Genomic DNA, 17,472 nt, shown 5'->3' on the forward strand with positions numbered 1-17,472 from the left:
TTTTTTTTTTCAATGAAAGGTGGCACAATGATCCCTATGAGGTAAGAATTGGTCTTTGATCTAGGGCTTGTGATATCTCAAGGTCCCATTGTCGAAATCTCATGAAATTTGGAGGGCTTCTTGAGGACACACTAACGCAGTTGTGGACCAAAAATCGAAGTATTTGGATGGCTAGATTGTGAGATATTCGATGCCCTAGGTGACCAATGGGGCTAGACCTAGAAAGAAGAGGAGAAGATGAAGAAAAATAAGTTTTATGGTGATCACATATGGTAGACCAGTGCCTAATCCTTTGGCGAGATTGGAGTCAAGGATGATTATGAATCTGGATTTGATTTTCTTGGTCAAGGAGGCCTTAGAGGCGGCTTCACTTAGCACTAGGGAGAAGGGGAGCAACTTCAAAGACTTTATACTTTGTTTTGCAAAAAAGATGGCTTATCAAGACAAATTTCAACCATGAAATATCCCTAGGAACATTCACTCATCATACATAGCCCATACATGAAGCATCACTATCTAGAAACAAAATTTCCACAACTTCGCAATAATAGATGCAATAAATTAGCCCTAGAATAACGAAATCCCAAAAACAATATATGTGACAAAAATAGAGTAAAGAATAACATTAAATTTGCACTTAAATGTATTAGAGTATATCCAACCATAAAAAAAATTGCCAAACAAGAAGCTCCAAGAAAAGAGAAAATGATCCAAACATCAAAATTCATTCCATGTTTCAAAATTTCGTCCGCCAAGAAGGATAGCGAAGTACTCTAAAGAGATACAAGTCCAACCAAGTGATGATGCTAAAATGAATTCACATCACTTGTATTTACACACTTTTAATGAGTTTGATTTTGCCAATTAGGCCTGTTGACCACTACGTGTCAACGACCCATAGAAGTACACCCCCTTTTTCGCAAAAGGGATAGAACTTGATCAATGTGTCCTTGCCATCCAACTATCATCATCAGCTTGACTTCCAAGATGTTATGTAAACCCTTTCTGCATGTGTATAACGTAAATAATCTCAGTAGATCCGTGTCATGTATGTGACGACTTAGGTAAACCTACTTTTTTAGTGACGATCTCCATTTTGGGAGGTTTTTTGTCTCACCAATCCATTCTCGGATGGTCGACAGAGTTTTTCTCTAGTCTTACTCCAAAGCTGGAATGGATTTTGTCGCTAGGATCTTAGGTGAGTCCTAGTGTTCTAGATCGAGTCTATGTAAAAGTAATTTGGGAATAATCCTAACTACTTGGTTAGGTTATTTTATTACAAATTGCTTGGTTTGTTGAATTATATTTGTGTCGCAGAAATGGGTAGTCTGTGAGGGTCTATTACAAATGAGTTTTTCTCCTTATAATGTAAAAAAATATGAAAATCATGATGTAAAGTTTCTTGAGGGTTGGAAAAATAATTTATCTCCTCATAGGTTAATTAATTAAATTTTCTGGCAAAAAATTAATTAAAATCCTAAGCCAAAAATTTAATTAATTTTAGGTCATAGGTAAATTTAAATTCTCCAAAGGCAAAATTCGTTGGTCCTCGAAAATTAAATTTTAAAAGGTCCCGGGACTAAGGTAAATTAATTATTTTGATAAATTTTAAGACTTTGATCCCCAGGGGTAAGTCAAAGTTAAAATTTTGGGGAAATTAACTCAAAAATTTAATTTTTGAATTAATTAAAATGCATTTAATTGAAAATTTCGCATTTCCCCAAATATTTAAATATTTCGACAGATGAGATTAAGAGAAATTTTAATCTTCGTCAACAGTCGAGATTGCTTTGACGAGGATCATTCGAACTAGCCGTTGGAGGATTTACTTTTAAATAGGAAGTCATTTGTCAGTTGATCCATCCGATCTCTGAGTCGTGCGCTTAGCAAGAAGCTCTTGTGTAATCTTTTTCTGGATAATAAAGAAAGACTTTGGGGTTAAATTCTACTGGTGTTACTCTTCATGGGAATGCTGTAAGATTTGTTGTTTTCATGCATAATTTTTTCTAAAGCCATTGATGATAGCTTTTGAAGAGTGATTTGAGTACAGGTATCTTGCTCAGTCACTGGGGTTTGGATAGTAATTTAAATTTTGAACGTAATAGCAGATATCTCTATTTGTCTGAATTTTATGATTACTCTCTCGCTCTATTTTTGATGGTTGGATTGAGTTTTGTAGGGAAATCTTGATTTTAGATCCTCTGACATCAGGGGAATTTTTCAGTTGGACCAGCCAACTCCCGATCTGTGTTCCCGGAAGAGCCCAGCCAAATTAGCTCTGGGTTTATCATAAGATTTTTTTGCTGGTGATACATAAAGGGTTTCGAGTTAGCACCTCCTTTAAAAATTTAATTTTTTGTGTGGCTTAATGATAGATCTGGCTTATTAGAGCCTGCAGTTCTAGTTTTTATCATTGTATATATCTTTTGGGTGTTTTCTTGTTGTCGTGCAGCTACAGATCTGAGGAAGAAAATTTGTGTAGAGTCCATATCTATGCCCTGGAGGGGGTAAGATCTAGATCTCTTGGGGTTTACCAACATAATTTTGCAGGGACATTATTCAAAAATTTTGCAATGCAAAGGGTTTAAAAAGTTTTAAATCTGGAAATTTTATAAGGGTTTCAAGGATAAATCTGAAGCATAAAAAATATATTGATGTGGAATTCGATTTCGCTGGGTTTATTTTGGGTTTCTTGAGGCTACCATTAGCTGCTTGGGTTTTTCTTTTTATTCTTCTTACTGCAAAAAATTTCGATTTTTTTTAAGAAAGTTCCACAACCCTTTGTTGCTACCTGCACTAAACGCGTGCTTGCAAACCTACAGGCTCCCTCCTAACTCGCGGCTCCTTCCCCGTCGCTTCTTCTCCGCCCTTGCAAGACCTATCTTCCGCACTCCCTTTGCATCGCTGCCTCAGCTCCCTACTCGAATCCCCTTTATCCGCCATTCTCCTCGAGCCAAAACTGCGGCTCCATCGTGCTACCAAGCCCCTCGTTGCTACTACCTGCGTGCAACCCCTTGCCGACTCCTCTCCTTTCCTCTTTAACGCATCCCTCAGCCCTCGCCACCGTCCAAGCTTACACCTGCACACACAGCACCAATCATTCGACTTTTTCTTTTTTTTTTTATTTATTTCATTTGTATTGTGTATGCGTTAGGTTAGGTTTAGGTTTCACTTTTATATTTTCTTAGTTTAGTTAGTTTCCTTTTGATTTCGATTATATATATATATATATATATATATATATTTTTGAAATTTTTATTTTTTTTTTTAAATTTTTAATTAATTTATTTTTTTAACTTTGGTTGAATGTTCAATGTTTTATAAAAATAAAAGAATAAAAAATCTACTTTTTGGTTTAGGTTTCATTTTTAATTTCTTTTCCTTTTAATTGTTGTTGTTGTTGTTGTTGTTTTCATTTTAAATTTTTTTGTTGTTTTGATTTTTTTGTTTAAATTAAAAAATTTAAAAAAACATTTAAAAAATCTATTAAAAAATTTCATTGATGTGACTTTAAAATTCCTAAAAGAATTAAATCAAAAGAGGATTTGTACTTTCACATAAAATTTTAATGTGGCCTATGGCCCATTAAAATTTTAATTTATTAACCCTTTTGATTTGTTTTACTTTGGTCACATTAAAAAATTCATTTGCCACATTAAATTTGCATCAAAAGCTTAGCACATTAATTTTTTACCTAAGGGATAATTAAATTCTAAATCTAAAGTTAGTTGGTGTCTTTTGGTGTGTTAAGTGTGAAATTTTAAATTTTGTGGTTTCTTTATTGTCAAGTATTATTCTAGATCTGGGTCATTGATGAAAATCATTTTAAATTTGGAATCATTTCTTAGCATTTAAATTTCATAATTCTTCACAGGATTTAATTGCTAGATATCTTGTGTGATAAGGTTTTGGGCGTTAACATTTAATTGTTCATGATCGTTGCTTTGCCATATTTATAAATTGCTTGGGATAACTTGTTTTTGTTTAAGTGTTAATTGAATATAAAGGCATTGGTCTATAATTATTTTTATCTTGTGGTTGTGTCTTCTTTTAATCTATCCATCTTAGTTGACCAAGTTTTTTTTTAAATTCATCAAGTTGTCCATCTTTAAGTCTCCTAGAGCTTGTGTTTCACAAGCTATTTTCATTCATTCACCTTAGGGACTACCCCAGAGTCTAAACGGACTGAGTAAGGATTAGAGTGACAACCCTTACTTTGAGCGTTGTCGCGGTGCCTAGACACTTTGTGCGACAAGAAGGCCTACATTAGCCCCTACAATAAAATAATGTGCAAAATAACTAACTTTTAGTGACTATTTTTACCAAACTAGCTCATAAACAAAAGAATAAGTTTCTCAAGAGGTCGAATAATGAATGGTGCATGTCGTTGGACCTTGGAGGAGGCTTAATGGAGTCCATATGTGCCATAATGTGTAGTTGAACTCCCAAAAGTAGTGGACAAGGAGTTGGCCCACACAAGTGTTCTCATGGGTCTCCAAACAAAGCGAAGATCACTGTAGATCGCCTGCAAGGGCTAGGATTATGGTGTAGGTGATGCCACATCATCATGAAAGTCCTAGATCATTTACCAAGTGTATGGTGCAACTCTGGGGCCAGCTGGGCATGATGGATCAGGGGTGTATTCCTCGTCCAATAAGTGAACCACAAACAATCTCTGAATGACTGTGGGGATCCATGGAGTGCTATCTACTGCTGTGGAGGCCCATGGTTCTCTACACACACCCTACATGTGCCAATGTAGCCCTCTGGGGTCAAGACCCCGTATAGGGAGACCAGACCCAAATAGAAACCACCTGCAATCTCGCATAAGATCCAATGCATCCCCGTGCCTTCCAGCACACCAAGTCATTAAAGAAATCAAGTAAAAGAGTTTATAAACCATGGATGACAAGTGAGCACTTCATAATGGCACGCCCTTCCATAGTGGCCTTTGGCATGTGCTAACATTTCCCAACTCCAAATAGGGTTAACAAGGCATCCTATTAGGTGGTCTTTACCTCTAAAGGGTGTGGTATGTCCGTGGTACATCCTTCAAATGGTGGTGGCATGTGGCATAATGATGGAATGGAGTAGGGAATGAAAGGAGACAACCTGGATCATATGCCATGGTACAAGGGTAGCTAATAAAAGGGAAGCCCACACTTGGGTAAATAATGTGTAGGAGGGAGCAATCGTGGTGCATAACTTAACCCCAAAACTTCGATCTTGTTCTTGTTCTTGTTCTTTGTCATTTTCCAACTTCTATCCTGAGGAGATCGAACTTGCTTGAGAGTCTGTGAAAATGAGGTCGAGTTATTTCTAATTTACAGGCTCTTGAGGGGTACGAATTGCTATCTTTAGGCCGACTTGGCCCTTCGTGTAGGATGATTTGATCTTTGCACCATGACGAGTTTTTGACTTTCTTTTGACTCAAATAAATCTTCTTTACAATATGTAACATGCCCAAAAGGGTCTTTCATACATAACAATTATTCAATTGCTTATAGACTCAATGACAAGCCTTAGAAGCACTCAATCGGTGCTTGCCCTAAAAATATATCTCCCTTGAGCATGAAACCCATGCCACAAGAATAACAATAATAAATTCATTTTTCTCTTTTCATTAAATACATCAAATCATGATTACATATGTCTTCTATCTTGAGGAGATCAAACTTGCTTGAGAGTCTATGCAAATGAGGTCGAGTTATTTCTTATTTACAGGCTCTTGAGGGGTACGAATTGCTATCTTTAGGCCGACTTGTCCCTTCGTGTAGGCTGACTTTATCTTTGCACCATGACGAGTTTTTGGAGGGTCTTTTGACTCAAATAATTTTTCTTTACAATATGTAACATGCCCAAAAGGGTCTTTCATACATAACAATTAATCAATTGCTTGTAGACTCAATGACAAGCCTTAGAAGCATTCAATGGGTGCTTGACCTAAAACTAAATCTCCCTTGAGCATGAAACCCATGCCTCAAGAATAACAATAATAAATTTATTTTTCTCTTTTCATTAAATACATAAAATCATGATTACATGTCATTATGAAGATTGAACCTAGTTACATATTTCAACGCTCCCTCTTAACTAGGGAGGTATTCATAATCCATACAAGGTACTTGGACATTCTCAATCTGAAGAATTCTCATAAGAAGAGTCAGATTGGTAACCCATCTGTTTAGCATCATATCATCCAACATTGTCACATAGCAAGGCCTTAACTAACAACTCTATCTCTCCACAAGATCAAAGCACGATGCTAGCAATATTAATGACTTATAGACACCATCATCATTGCCCCTCAAGATACAGACCCCACCCGGGTGTTCACAGGGAATGTCCTCCTAGGACTATTCTTGTCTTGGATTCCCAGTCCTCAAAGAATATTGGTCCTCTACGACTACTATTATCTTGGATGCCCTATCTCATCCTCAAAGAGTATCAAATGCCATATGCTTACCCAATCCAAAGTGAAGACAATAATGATGTCTATCTCTCCCTCTCGACTAGGGAGGATATACCCATTCCTATGAACGAATGTACCCATTCCTATAAAAGGAATGTACCCAAGTTCCCTCTTAACCAGGGACTTGCTTCCAACAACTTTCTGCTCTAGGTGGAGATCATGGGACCATTAGCTTCTAGTGCGAATCCTTTTGATGTCACGAAGTTCATCCTGTTCATAATGGAGCCTTTATCAGTTGTAGGGCATCGACCATCTGCCACTTTCCTTCACGAGTTACATTAGTCATTTCATCCTTCTCTTCATCAGAAAGTAATCCTCTAATCCACATTTGGCTTTTCATCATACTACTACCTCTTCCAAGTCATGTTTCCTTCAGGATCTTCCATCCAATCGCCTGAGTGCTAGTTGTAGATAACACCTGCAACTCTCTTTCGGTAGCCCTATATCAATCCATCCAGATGTTGTTCAAAAATAAAAAATGAACATCAAATCAAAGTTACCTTTTGTGATGGCCTTTCATCGTGACATCTTGCTCGCAATATCAACATCCTACGCATTCATAAGCACATCCCCAAGACTTTCAATGTCAAGGGTCTCCTTTCTACACAGGCCTTATCAGGGTCTTTGTGCCTTCTCTATGGAGATGTTATGGCCAATTCTTCTAGTCATCGGATGTTGATTTCCTCTACTATGTGACCATAGTTGCATCTTTCACGATCTCCTTTCTTTCTTCACATATTGTTCCCTATGAACTTCCATCCATAGTTCCTTCATTTTTGTCAACCGCCTCATATTCCATATGAGAACATATTATGTTGATTTCATCTAGTCAATATGTGAACCATGCTTTCATGCATCTTTCCAAAGTAGGATATCATTTTTTTTTATCATGCTCATGAGATAGAGCATTTACCCATGCAACCATATGACATGACTCAATTAAATACACGCATGCATACCTCTTTCCTTTTTTTGGTCATCTAAGATTCCTTCAACAACTTCTTTTTCTTGATTGAGAGTACTTCAAAAATCTTGATATGCTGCATTCCTTTGTCACCATACCGTCATCCTTCTAAACAATGAATCCCATACAAGGGGGAATTCTCAGCAAGACACTTGCTTCTTCCAAGAGAGGTGAACCTTCTAACGAAGATTCCAACAAAGGATTATGATTATCCTCATCCTGCAAATGCTCCTTCCTAATGATGATGATGTATGATGAACTCCTTCTATCATGCTAGATGACTTTCTTTCAATCATATGTACTATATATGATTTTAATGAGGTTGCTAAGAGCTACTTCCTTTATAGGATAACTGCTACATCTTTGTAGACTTCTACTTTAGCTATTCTTTCAAGCTTCTCTAATAATGTCACGAGCTCTTGTTTTAACGATATGCTTCTAGTATGATGCAATCTTCTACTAAGATGCATCTTGTCATAATACTTCTCATCTTGACTGCCATGGTGGAGATCTTTTCACCTCCTACTTCTCCTTGCTATGCATTGGAGAAACCCTAATAGTGAAGATCTATCCTTTTGGATTTTTTCTCATCAGGTTCTTCCACTTCTTTGGTGGTATGAGCTTCATTTCTTTCTTTCCTCTTGTTGTCCTTCTTGAATTTCAGACAATCTCTCTTGTAGTGCCCATATTCCTGACAACCATAGCATTGGATCTTTGACATATTCTTCTTCTTTTTCTGAGAACCAAGCTTCCCAAACTTTCCTTTTCTCTTAGCCATAGTAGCAAATGCTTGGACTTGCTTGTTTGATCCTACATTGTTTTTTGACTTCAGCCCGGTTTCTTCAATTTTGCGCAATGACCAAAGTTCATTGAATGGGGTAGCTTCCTTCTTTCCATAGATGCTTGATGTAAAGTTGCCCCATTCCTCGGGAAGTGCATTGAGCACTATGGTGGTCATTTCTTTATCAGACATTATTTCTCCCAACTCTTGTAGTTGGTCTCTTATTTCTGATACCCTCATAAAGTATGAGGCTATTCCATATTCCTTTGATATCTTCATCTTGTAGAGTTCTTGTCTTAATGATATCACTTCTTCAGCCGTACTTACGAAGAACAATTCTACTAGTTTATTGTATATTTCTTTTGATGTCTCCAACTTTGATACATAGGGTATGAGGGGATCCTTGATGGATTCAATGAGAATCCTTTGAACCCTTACTTCCCCTTTCATATACTTTGCTAGAGCTTGAGCTTCTTCCTTTGGAGGCTTAGTAATTGATCCCTTAACATGTTCAACCATTTCATTTTCTATGAGGATCAAATCTGTCCTCTTCTTCCATGAAAGAAAGTTTGATGACCCAACCAATTTGTTGCTTTCCTTGCAAAATGAAGTCATTTTGATAGCAGATTTAGTCATAAATATAAAGGTACTTGTCAAGTGAAGATGCTCCTTGATGACAATACTCTCAACTTGATGCCTTCTTGATTTTGATGATGATGTTGATAATAGATGTCTTCTTGATGAAGATGTTTTCCTTCAAAGAGAGGGAGATCACCTTGATTCCTTGATGACGATGGCAACGCCTCTTCTTACTTCCCTTGAATGTAGAGACTTCAAGATGCTTCGATGTGTAGTCCTTCTAGGTAGGGTCCTTGAGATCTTCTTTGATGATGGTGTGCGAGCTTCCCAACAATGCTTTTAGTGAGAAACCCTTCTTTTGATAAGCTAGGGTTTTGAGGTCTTCTTTGCTTGTACTCGGTCCTTGTGAATGTCTTCTTGATGGTACGATGTCAATGTTTTGATCTTTCTTGATACTCCTTTTGATAGTCCTTCTAGTGCTTCGGCCTTTGAGTGTTCTTCTTTTAGCTACATTTCCTTGTATTGTCACCTTTCCTCTGATACCATGTTGAGAAATCTAGGGACAACTAGATTATGTGATTTCTCTTACTTTGATAACTGCTTGTGATGTATTTTGATTATCTTGATTAGATTCTTTTTCACCTTAATTATTATTGTGTTCTTTTCATCAAACAACTACCAAACCATAAAGAACTGCGAGACAAAAGGACACAAGATATAGGCGATCAACTAGGGCCAAAACCTCTCCACTTGAGGGGAAAACCCACAAGAATTGTTCTCTTCTTATCGAATCTTCAATTGAGGAATTCCAAGACCTATAACCCTTGACCAAGACCCTCCAAGACCAAGTCCCTTGATGAGCTTTCATTCTAGCAGTTCCTTAGCAACTTCTACAATTTCGACCTCCAACAAATTCTTTTTTGCCCAGTAAATTCTTCTGCAACTTCGACCAACAGATTCTACTGCAACTTCAACCTCTCCAGTAGATTCACAACATCGACCTAGCTATAGCTTCACAACTTCGATGCAACTTCACAGCTTCGATGCAACTTCAGAATTTCGTCTTGCCCAGTAACTGTAGAAACCCTAACAAAAGAGAGAGAGAGAGGCCCAAAACTTTGATCTTGTTCTTCTTCGTCCTTTTCCAGCTTCTATCTTGAGGAGATTGAACTTGCTTGAGAGTGTCCAAATGAGGTCGAGTTCCTTCTTGTTTAAAGGCTCTTGAGGGGTACGAATTGCTATCTTTAGGCCGACTTGTCCCTTCATGTAGGCCTACTTGATCTTTGCACCATGAGGAGGTCTTAGAGGGTCTTTTGGCTCAAATATTTTTTTTTACAATATGTAACATGCCCAAAAGGGTCTTTGATACATGACAATGACTCAATTGACTTATAGACTCAATGACAAGCCTTAGAAGCACTCAATGAGTGCTTGACCTACAAATAAATCTTCCTTGAGCATGAAACCCATGCCTCAAGAATAACAATATTAATTTTTTTTTCTCTTTTCATTAAATACATAAAATCATGATTAAATATGTCATTATGAAGACCGAACCTAGTTACATATTACAACAAGATAAGCAAAACAAGTGGTTCCAATGGTTGCATTTAGCTGAATGGTGGTATAGTTCTACCTACCACACATCCCACCAAAATATCTCGTTTTCGAGCGTTATGTGGTCATGAACCAACAAACTGGAAGGAATTTACACTAATTGACACTAAGGTCCATGCAATGAAGAATCGTCTTGATGAAGAGTAACAGTTCATAAAAATATTAAAAGAAAATTTAGCTATAGCTTGTAATAGAATGAAACAACAAGCAAACCAACATAGATTAGAGAGAAGGCGATTGGGTGTTTGTAAGACTCCAACCTTACAAGTAGTTATTTTTTTTTTTAACAAGGTCGGGCAGTTGATATATTATCAAAAGCTTTGTTGGAGCAAGCTCCTATTACAAACGACTGCAAAAAGATAAACATCTAAGCTAGGAGATAGGAACGTAGTCTCTTCTCCTAGGCCAGTGTTCAAGACTTTATGCATTTTTATGGGTATTCTAGTGTACTGCCTAACAAACTGACCTATTAGAAAGAGAAATTTACATGCCATGGATTCTTTGACAGTTTTTCAAGGCTTATAGACTGTTTGCTCCTGAGTTGGCTATTTCTTCTTTTCATATTTGACCGAGTTCTCTCCTTCATTACTTGTGCTGTTGATTTTGTAATGTGCCATTGTGGTTCCATTTGAGTTGATTTCCTGTTCTTCCTTTGGCTTTGCATTCTGCTCCTTGTTTGCTGTGCTTCCTTGGATTTGTAATGCCTGAGGTGCTTTTTCTTCTTCTGGTGTTGACCACTTTCCTTTTGTCGGGCACAGGGGCCATTGGAATCAACGAACGAGGTTTTCAGTTTAATAACTGCCCAGATTAAGTCGCAAAGTTCGGAATCATGGGATGGACGGTAGAGATTATCCAGAGGTGCTGCAGTCTGGAGGAACCGTCGCTGCCGTCGATGAATCAAATCAACGGTCATCGGGCGCGAAAAGGTTCGAACGATAATCAATGAGAAAGGCGGGTTTAAAGGCGAAGGTGGTATTTCGGGCGGATAAGAAACCGTGAGTGGTAAAAAGGGGAGGACACCTGATTCCATTGATCGGGCGACACGTAGTAGCGGAGGAGAGAGAGAAAACCGCTTTTTGGGCGGGTAATCTCCGAGCATGTTGTCGGCCCAATATCGATAAGAACCGTCAAATCCGATGGGGACAGATCGACGGTGGGAGAAAGTCGCACAAGTTTGGATTACAAGTAGTTATTACTTAAACAAGGGAAGAACGATTTGGCTCCAAAATTATATGGGCCTTTTTAGATCAACAAAAAAAATTAGCGAATTAGCCTATGGGTTGAAGTTACTGGACAACTATCACATCCATAATGTACTCCATGCGTCTTGCCTCAAGAAGGTGTTGGGACAATCCCAACTTGTTCAAACAAAGGTTCCTGATTTTGATGACAAAGGACGAATTATTTTAGAATTAGAAGGAATTCTTGCAACTAAGGAAAAAGTGTTATGTCCTAGAGCCATCAAATGATACCTTATTAAACGTAGAAACCTTCTAAAAGAAGATGCATAATAGAAAACTGAAAATTTTCGCCAACAATATCCTTCCTTACCCTTGCTTTGAGGACAAAGCAATTTTAAAGGAGGTGGAAATATTATAAACATAATTATAGGTATAAATATAATTAATTTATTAAATTAAATGAAAATTCAAGGGGCATGTACCATTTTGTTGAAAATTTGGCAGCTCAGGGATGAATTTCTAAAATAGAAAGTCTAAAAATAGAAATCTAACAATAGAAAGTCTAAAAATAGAATTTCTAAAAATATAAAGTCTCAAGTTTGAATTTCCAAAAATAGAAATCACCTTGCATCAATTGGTAATCAAGTATTGTTGATGGAAAATTCCTTCTGACCATCAATCAATCTTAATAGTTCAATTTTGACTTAATCATCAATATTATCATTAATATTATTATTATTATTATTATTATTTTTATGATACTATTATATTATTATTAAAAAGAAATTCAAGTCGCTCAATCATGGCTCTCAATAATGTTCTCTTACACTCTCATTATTGGCATGACATATTCCTCCTACACTCTCTTACACTCAATTAAAGCATGTCATAAAAGTTTCTCTTACACTCAATAAAAGCATGTCATAAAACATTCCTCTTACGCATTCTTTAATGCATATGTTACACTCTCTTAAAAACATAAGTTACAAAGGCATGCATACCTCCTTAATGGCATGAGTTACATTTCCTAAATGGGCAAGAGTTACACTCCTCTTGGCATGCGAGTTACTCCTCCTTTATGGCATGGATTCGTTGCTCCTCCTATATATATGTGCCTCACTCTTTCTCCCCTCACTACTTGTACATTGTGAAAGAAGAATTTGAACTTGAGAGAGAGTTGGAGAGAGTTGAAGAAGATTGTGTGAAAGAGACTTGGAAAGTAAGAGTTAAACTTGGTGAACCAAGGTTGATTAAGTGCTTCAGTGTTTTAGTGTTGATTCAGTCAAAGAGAAGGTTGATTCAGTGTGTGCATCTGCTGCTGCTACCAATGATCTTCATGCTACAGCTTGTTCAGATTTGGGTGAACTTACTCATTCTCTTGATCTCTCATTGTACTCTGTATCTCTGCTGAACAATTGATTTCTAATAGAAGAAGAATCTGGTTGGGTTTTCCCCTTGTGGGTTTTGCCCTGGTCATTGGACCTAAATTCTTTGTGTTTCATTTTGTTCTTGGTTGTCTTCTATTGTGCATTTGATTTATGTTCTATCTACAATTGCTTATCTAATATTGCAGCATAAAGAAGTTTTGTAATAAGTGATTGTTACAGCATAGAACATCAGAATTTCAACACCTTTCTCCTCGTGACCAGTGAATGCTATAGGTAAACCGTCACGGGGGTTTATTGTATCATCATTGTTCATTCTATCAATAAATATATATTTTATACACTTCTGTTTACACATATACAACAAAGATAGCTATAACATCTTTGGTAAGTTAACCACAAATTAGAGAAATCTTTGTTGTTTATGGATGGGATAGAAAGTGAAAGAGTATTTAAAGGAAAATGTCAGGTATGGAAGGGATATGTCCATGCTACCCACCTTGACTTTTGAGTGGTACCTAGTGTTCTAGCTTAAGGCACACTTATCCAAAAGCAATTATGTTCCGGATGCTTAGAAAGAGTAAGAAGGTAACATCTTTACTAAGTTAAAAGTGATAAAACATCCATCTAATGCTAACATCTACACAAAAAGTTAAAACCTTAGCATCATTTATAGATGAGAGAGTTAAGCAATGAAACCATACCAACCAATAACAAAAGCAACATGAGATATCATTTAGCACATCTAAGACCAAGGGCATGGGAAGTGATACACCACTAAATGTGAATGACTGATGAGCACATGAATGTAACTGATGAATGGAAAATACTAGGTCCAGGCTAATAAGCAAAAATCTTGTCAAAGTAGCAACAAATCACACCTATCTGAGTGTGTCTCTAGGGGAGTTTCCTGAAGGGCAACGCAATGTACACACATTCTCAACACAATATAGCCATCAACCCATATTAATCTGCAATGTTTTTTCTTTGAAATGCTGCATATATTTTACTTAAAAGATCATGAAGCAAAAAAAACAACATCACATGAATAATATGCGTCTCAGAAAAATCCTGCCATAAAAATTGCTAAAACAGGAAAGCTAATGAGCTTGCACACCAAGAGAGAGACTCAACATCATGACATGGACAGAGTTTGACTCTCATAAGCAGAGCCAACTCCTGTTTAAAGCTTCTAAAATCCCCTAGGCTAAAAGAAGAGGGGTCCTAAATAATAACTTTACAATGATGCTTCGGCAGAAAGGCAATAACAATCAACTGTGTTAGATGCCATAGAGATTTGCAGCTGTTCTGAACAATCCAAGTCTCACCCATAAGAGGACCTTTCCATGAAAGCAGGGTAGGGATGAAGAAATCAAAATCAGCCTGATACCACGTCCAAAATAAATATTTTTGCAGCTTCCATTTCATCCTTGTGACACAAAGCACAAGCAAAATCCATCCCCAATCTCTTGACAACCGACCCTTGTAGGAGTAGAATCTATCTCCAAACTTTGTGCTTATAAGAATGTTATTTTCAGGTGGACTGGTACCTTGTCAACCAGCAGGCCATAGGATCCTTGGCCATCCATTGTTTGTCCAAGTGAGGGGCAATGTCAGTGGGGTGTCTAGGCATACCACAAAGATGAAAGATCCTTAGTCACGCAGATGTAGAAGGGCTACCCAATCCTCCATCCCCAGTCTCTACAGAACAGACCTGGCTTATGTAACAGTTAACTGAATTTTACTCTTTACGAATCAGGAGGCAGAGATGGTGTTTATTTCAGTGTGGAAAAAGTTTGCAAAAAATCCCGATTTAATCCTAAAAACGCGATTTTTTGAACTAAACGATTTAATCCCCCGACTCTTTGGCGACTTTTTCACAAACGAAAAAATCACGATTTTTTCCTTATACTCCCGATTTAATCGGGAGTCGACCCAAAAATTCTTCCTCCCTTCCCAGGCCGCGGATAAAGAGGCCGCAAAGGTGAAAAAACTGTAAATTGAAGCTTTCATCCATGCATTTTCAAGTTATTGCATTGTATTGTTTGTCATACTTCTTGCGAGCATATTAGTCTCATTTGTAATCTGTTAGTTTTGAGGTTAAGATATGTTTTTGTTTTCCAAGGAAAAACAAATCTTTATACTTCATATTTCTAGTTAGAAAGCAAAGTATACATTAGCTAAGCCTCCAGGCTTTTAGTGATCCAAACTCTAATAGCCACTGCCCCTTCAAAAGATTACAAAAGTACCAAAAGGACAGGCATACAACAGTGTTCCATAGAAAGAACCCCACACCATCAAAAACATTGTTACAGTTGTTGAATGCTTCCAGAAGAAACAACAAAGAGGAGGTAATGAAGATCAAATAGCAACAACCTGTCCAAAAAAAAACAAAACCAGTGCCTCAAAAAAGAACCCATTTTTCAGACAGGAACAAAGTACCTGTGAAATCTTGTGACAGCAAAGATCCTTCCTACAATGAGAGCACGTTTTGAAAGGGAATCTTCTTTAGTGGTGAATTCCCTGTAAATGTGGGGAAAGGTTATGTATCAGAAGTGGATTTTACCTCCAAGAGTTTTTGAATAATAGATGCCAAGGCTAGGTTAATAATCTGACATCTACTGTTTTCTCAGAAAATAAGCAGCTTGGATTCACCAAGCGTTAATTTTCACATCTACTGTGATACTCACTGTTAATTTTCATTGGACCTACCACCTGACACCTTATTACCCAAGCAGATTACAATCTACTGAATAAATGCATGACTTATTTCTTAATACAATTAACGGAAACAAAAATTAAAAGGGGAAGAGGATCTCAATGACTGATTACTTGATGACTTTTAGATGACTCATGATATACATTTATTATATTTTTTGTTGATATTTTGACTCTTGAGAGTTGAGACTCGGACAGGACTCAAAATTCAGGAGTTGATTCACTATTTTGATATGTGATGTAGCATTAGATTTCATATACATATTATATATTAGCTTTCTTTACATGTTTATGTGGAAATGCATTTATTTGATGTTGTGGATACTCTAGATGTTAAAAAAAAAAAATGAATAATTTTGTGTTTTTTTAATTTTGCCGACTTTTTGCCAACTTTTTCAAAAAACTCCCGACTTTGACGAGTTTTTCAACTTTTGGACCCTTGCCGAATTAATCCCGACTTCGACTTTTTCCACATTGGTTTATTTCATCAGGTCATGGTCTTTGGTTTGTATTAATATCTTCTTTTCGAACCAATCTCTTATTCAAAATCCATATTTGCAGATCTCAGGATTGGGTTGGGAGAAAATTCTATTCTTGATGAGATTCACCCTGATGCTCGGGACATGATGGCTGCTTGTGTAGATTTAAAAAATGTCTGCTTACATCTACATAGTCGTTCTGTTCGATATCTGCGCCAGGTTTGTTTTGGATCTTCCATTGATCTTTGATATGAATGATACCTATCAGCACTTCTTTTGACCCATCAAAACCGATAAATATGTCTTTCATTCAGTCATTTAAGTTCTGGTGGATGTTAACCATTTTCATTATTTTTGCTTTCTCTGGCTCCATTTAAAGGTTTTGCTTCTGTTTTAAACAAGACATGTTGTTCGTTATCATATTAATTGCAATCTTATTATATTTTGTGCTTGAGTTAATATATTGTCTTGTCAAAGCTTCATCAGGATCTTGTGGTAGGCAAGCCGGTCAAGTGTCAGCACTCCAAGCGAATGAATTCTATTGACACTACTTGGGAATTTGTAAGACATAAACCTTTATTGCTTAATTTAGCCAATATTGTAGCTATTTTTTTGTTGTATAATGCTACTATTTCCTATTTTCTGTTTACGGCTAGTGTGATTATATCTGTTAATACTGTTATGACATCTGGATTGTTTTGTAGAGATACAGAATAATATTTACCAATTCTGCTGTACTTGTATAATGTTTACTAGTAGTTTTATTGTGTAGTCAGTTAGAGTGATATAACATAAATTGGAAAGGAAAAACATTCTTCTTTTGATGAAAATAGTTAGCAACTTAGCAGTAAGCTGTGATTTGCCAGAAGTCTTAGGGGGCATGCCTTTGGGACCAAAAACAGATGCCATCTCCCAAGGCATAGACATCGAGTACACTCACATTGTGTTGTTACATCTATGTTTGTGCATTACCAATTCAATGAGGGGATGTCAATACTGGATTGGCTAGCATCTACAAGACCAACTAGCATATGAAACTTCAAATGTGGACAATCCTAGCATCCTTGAAACCAGTCCTTAACTAAGCAGATTACGTGGATGTAAATTTGTTCTCAAATTCAAGCGTATGTTTATCTGTATAGGGAACTTCATAGGGTATCTGTTAATGTCTATGTGGATTAGCAATGTTATCTTCTGATCCTCACCTTGTGATCCACATTCAGAATGGAATCACATTGTACAAGTTGTCATGTGAAGTTGCTAATTGAAGACTTCTGCTGGAAACAGCATCCCACC

At 36.9% G+C, this 17,472-nt stretch overlaps 1 protein-coding gene across 1 annotated transcript in view; it reads left to right on the forward strand.

The window, feature by feature from the left end:
• The window catches only part of LOC149162617 (DNA ligase 4-like), a 38,409-nt gene extending 21,984 nt beyond the window's left edge, over nucleotides 1-16,425 (forward strand). The window contains exon 5 of the mRNA XM_089435240.1: nucleotides 16,259-16,425. Within this exon, the coding sequence (XP_089291366.1) occupies nucleotides 16,259-16,425 (167 nt within the window). The remainder of the gene's footprint in view (nucleotides 1-16,258) is intronic.
• Nucleotides 16,426-17,472: the final 1,047 nt, after the last annotated feature.

Source organism: Pinus tabuliformis, chromosome 5_2 (genome assembly GCF_031772625.1).
Source record: "Pinus tabuliformis cultivar Carrire ecotype Pingquan chromosome 5_2, CPIR1, whole genome shotgun sequence".
Lineage (NCBI taxonomy): Eukaryota > Viridiplantae > Streptophyta > Pinopsida > Pinales > Pinaceae > Pinus > Pinus tabuliformis.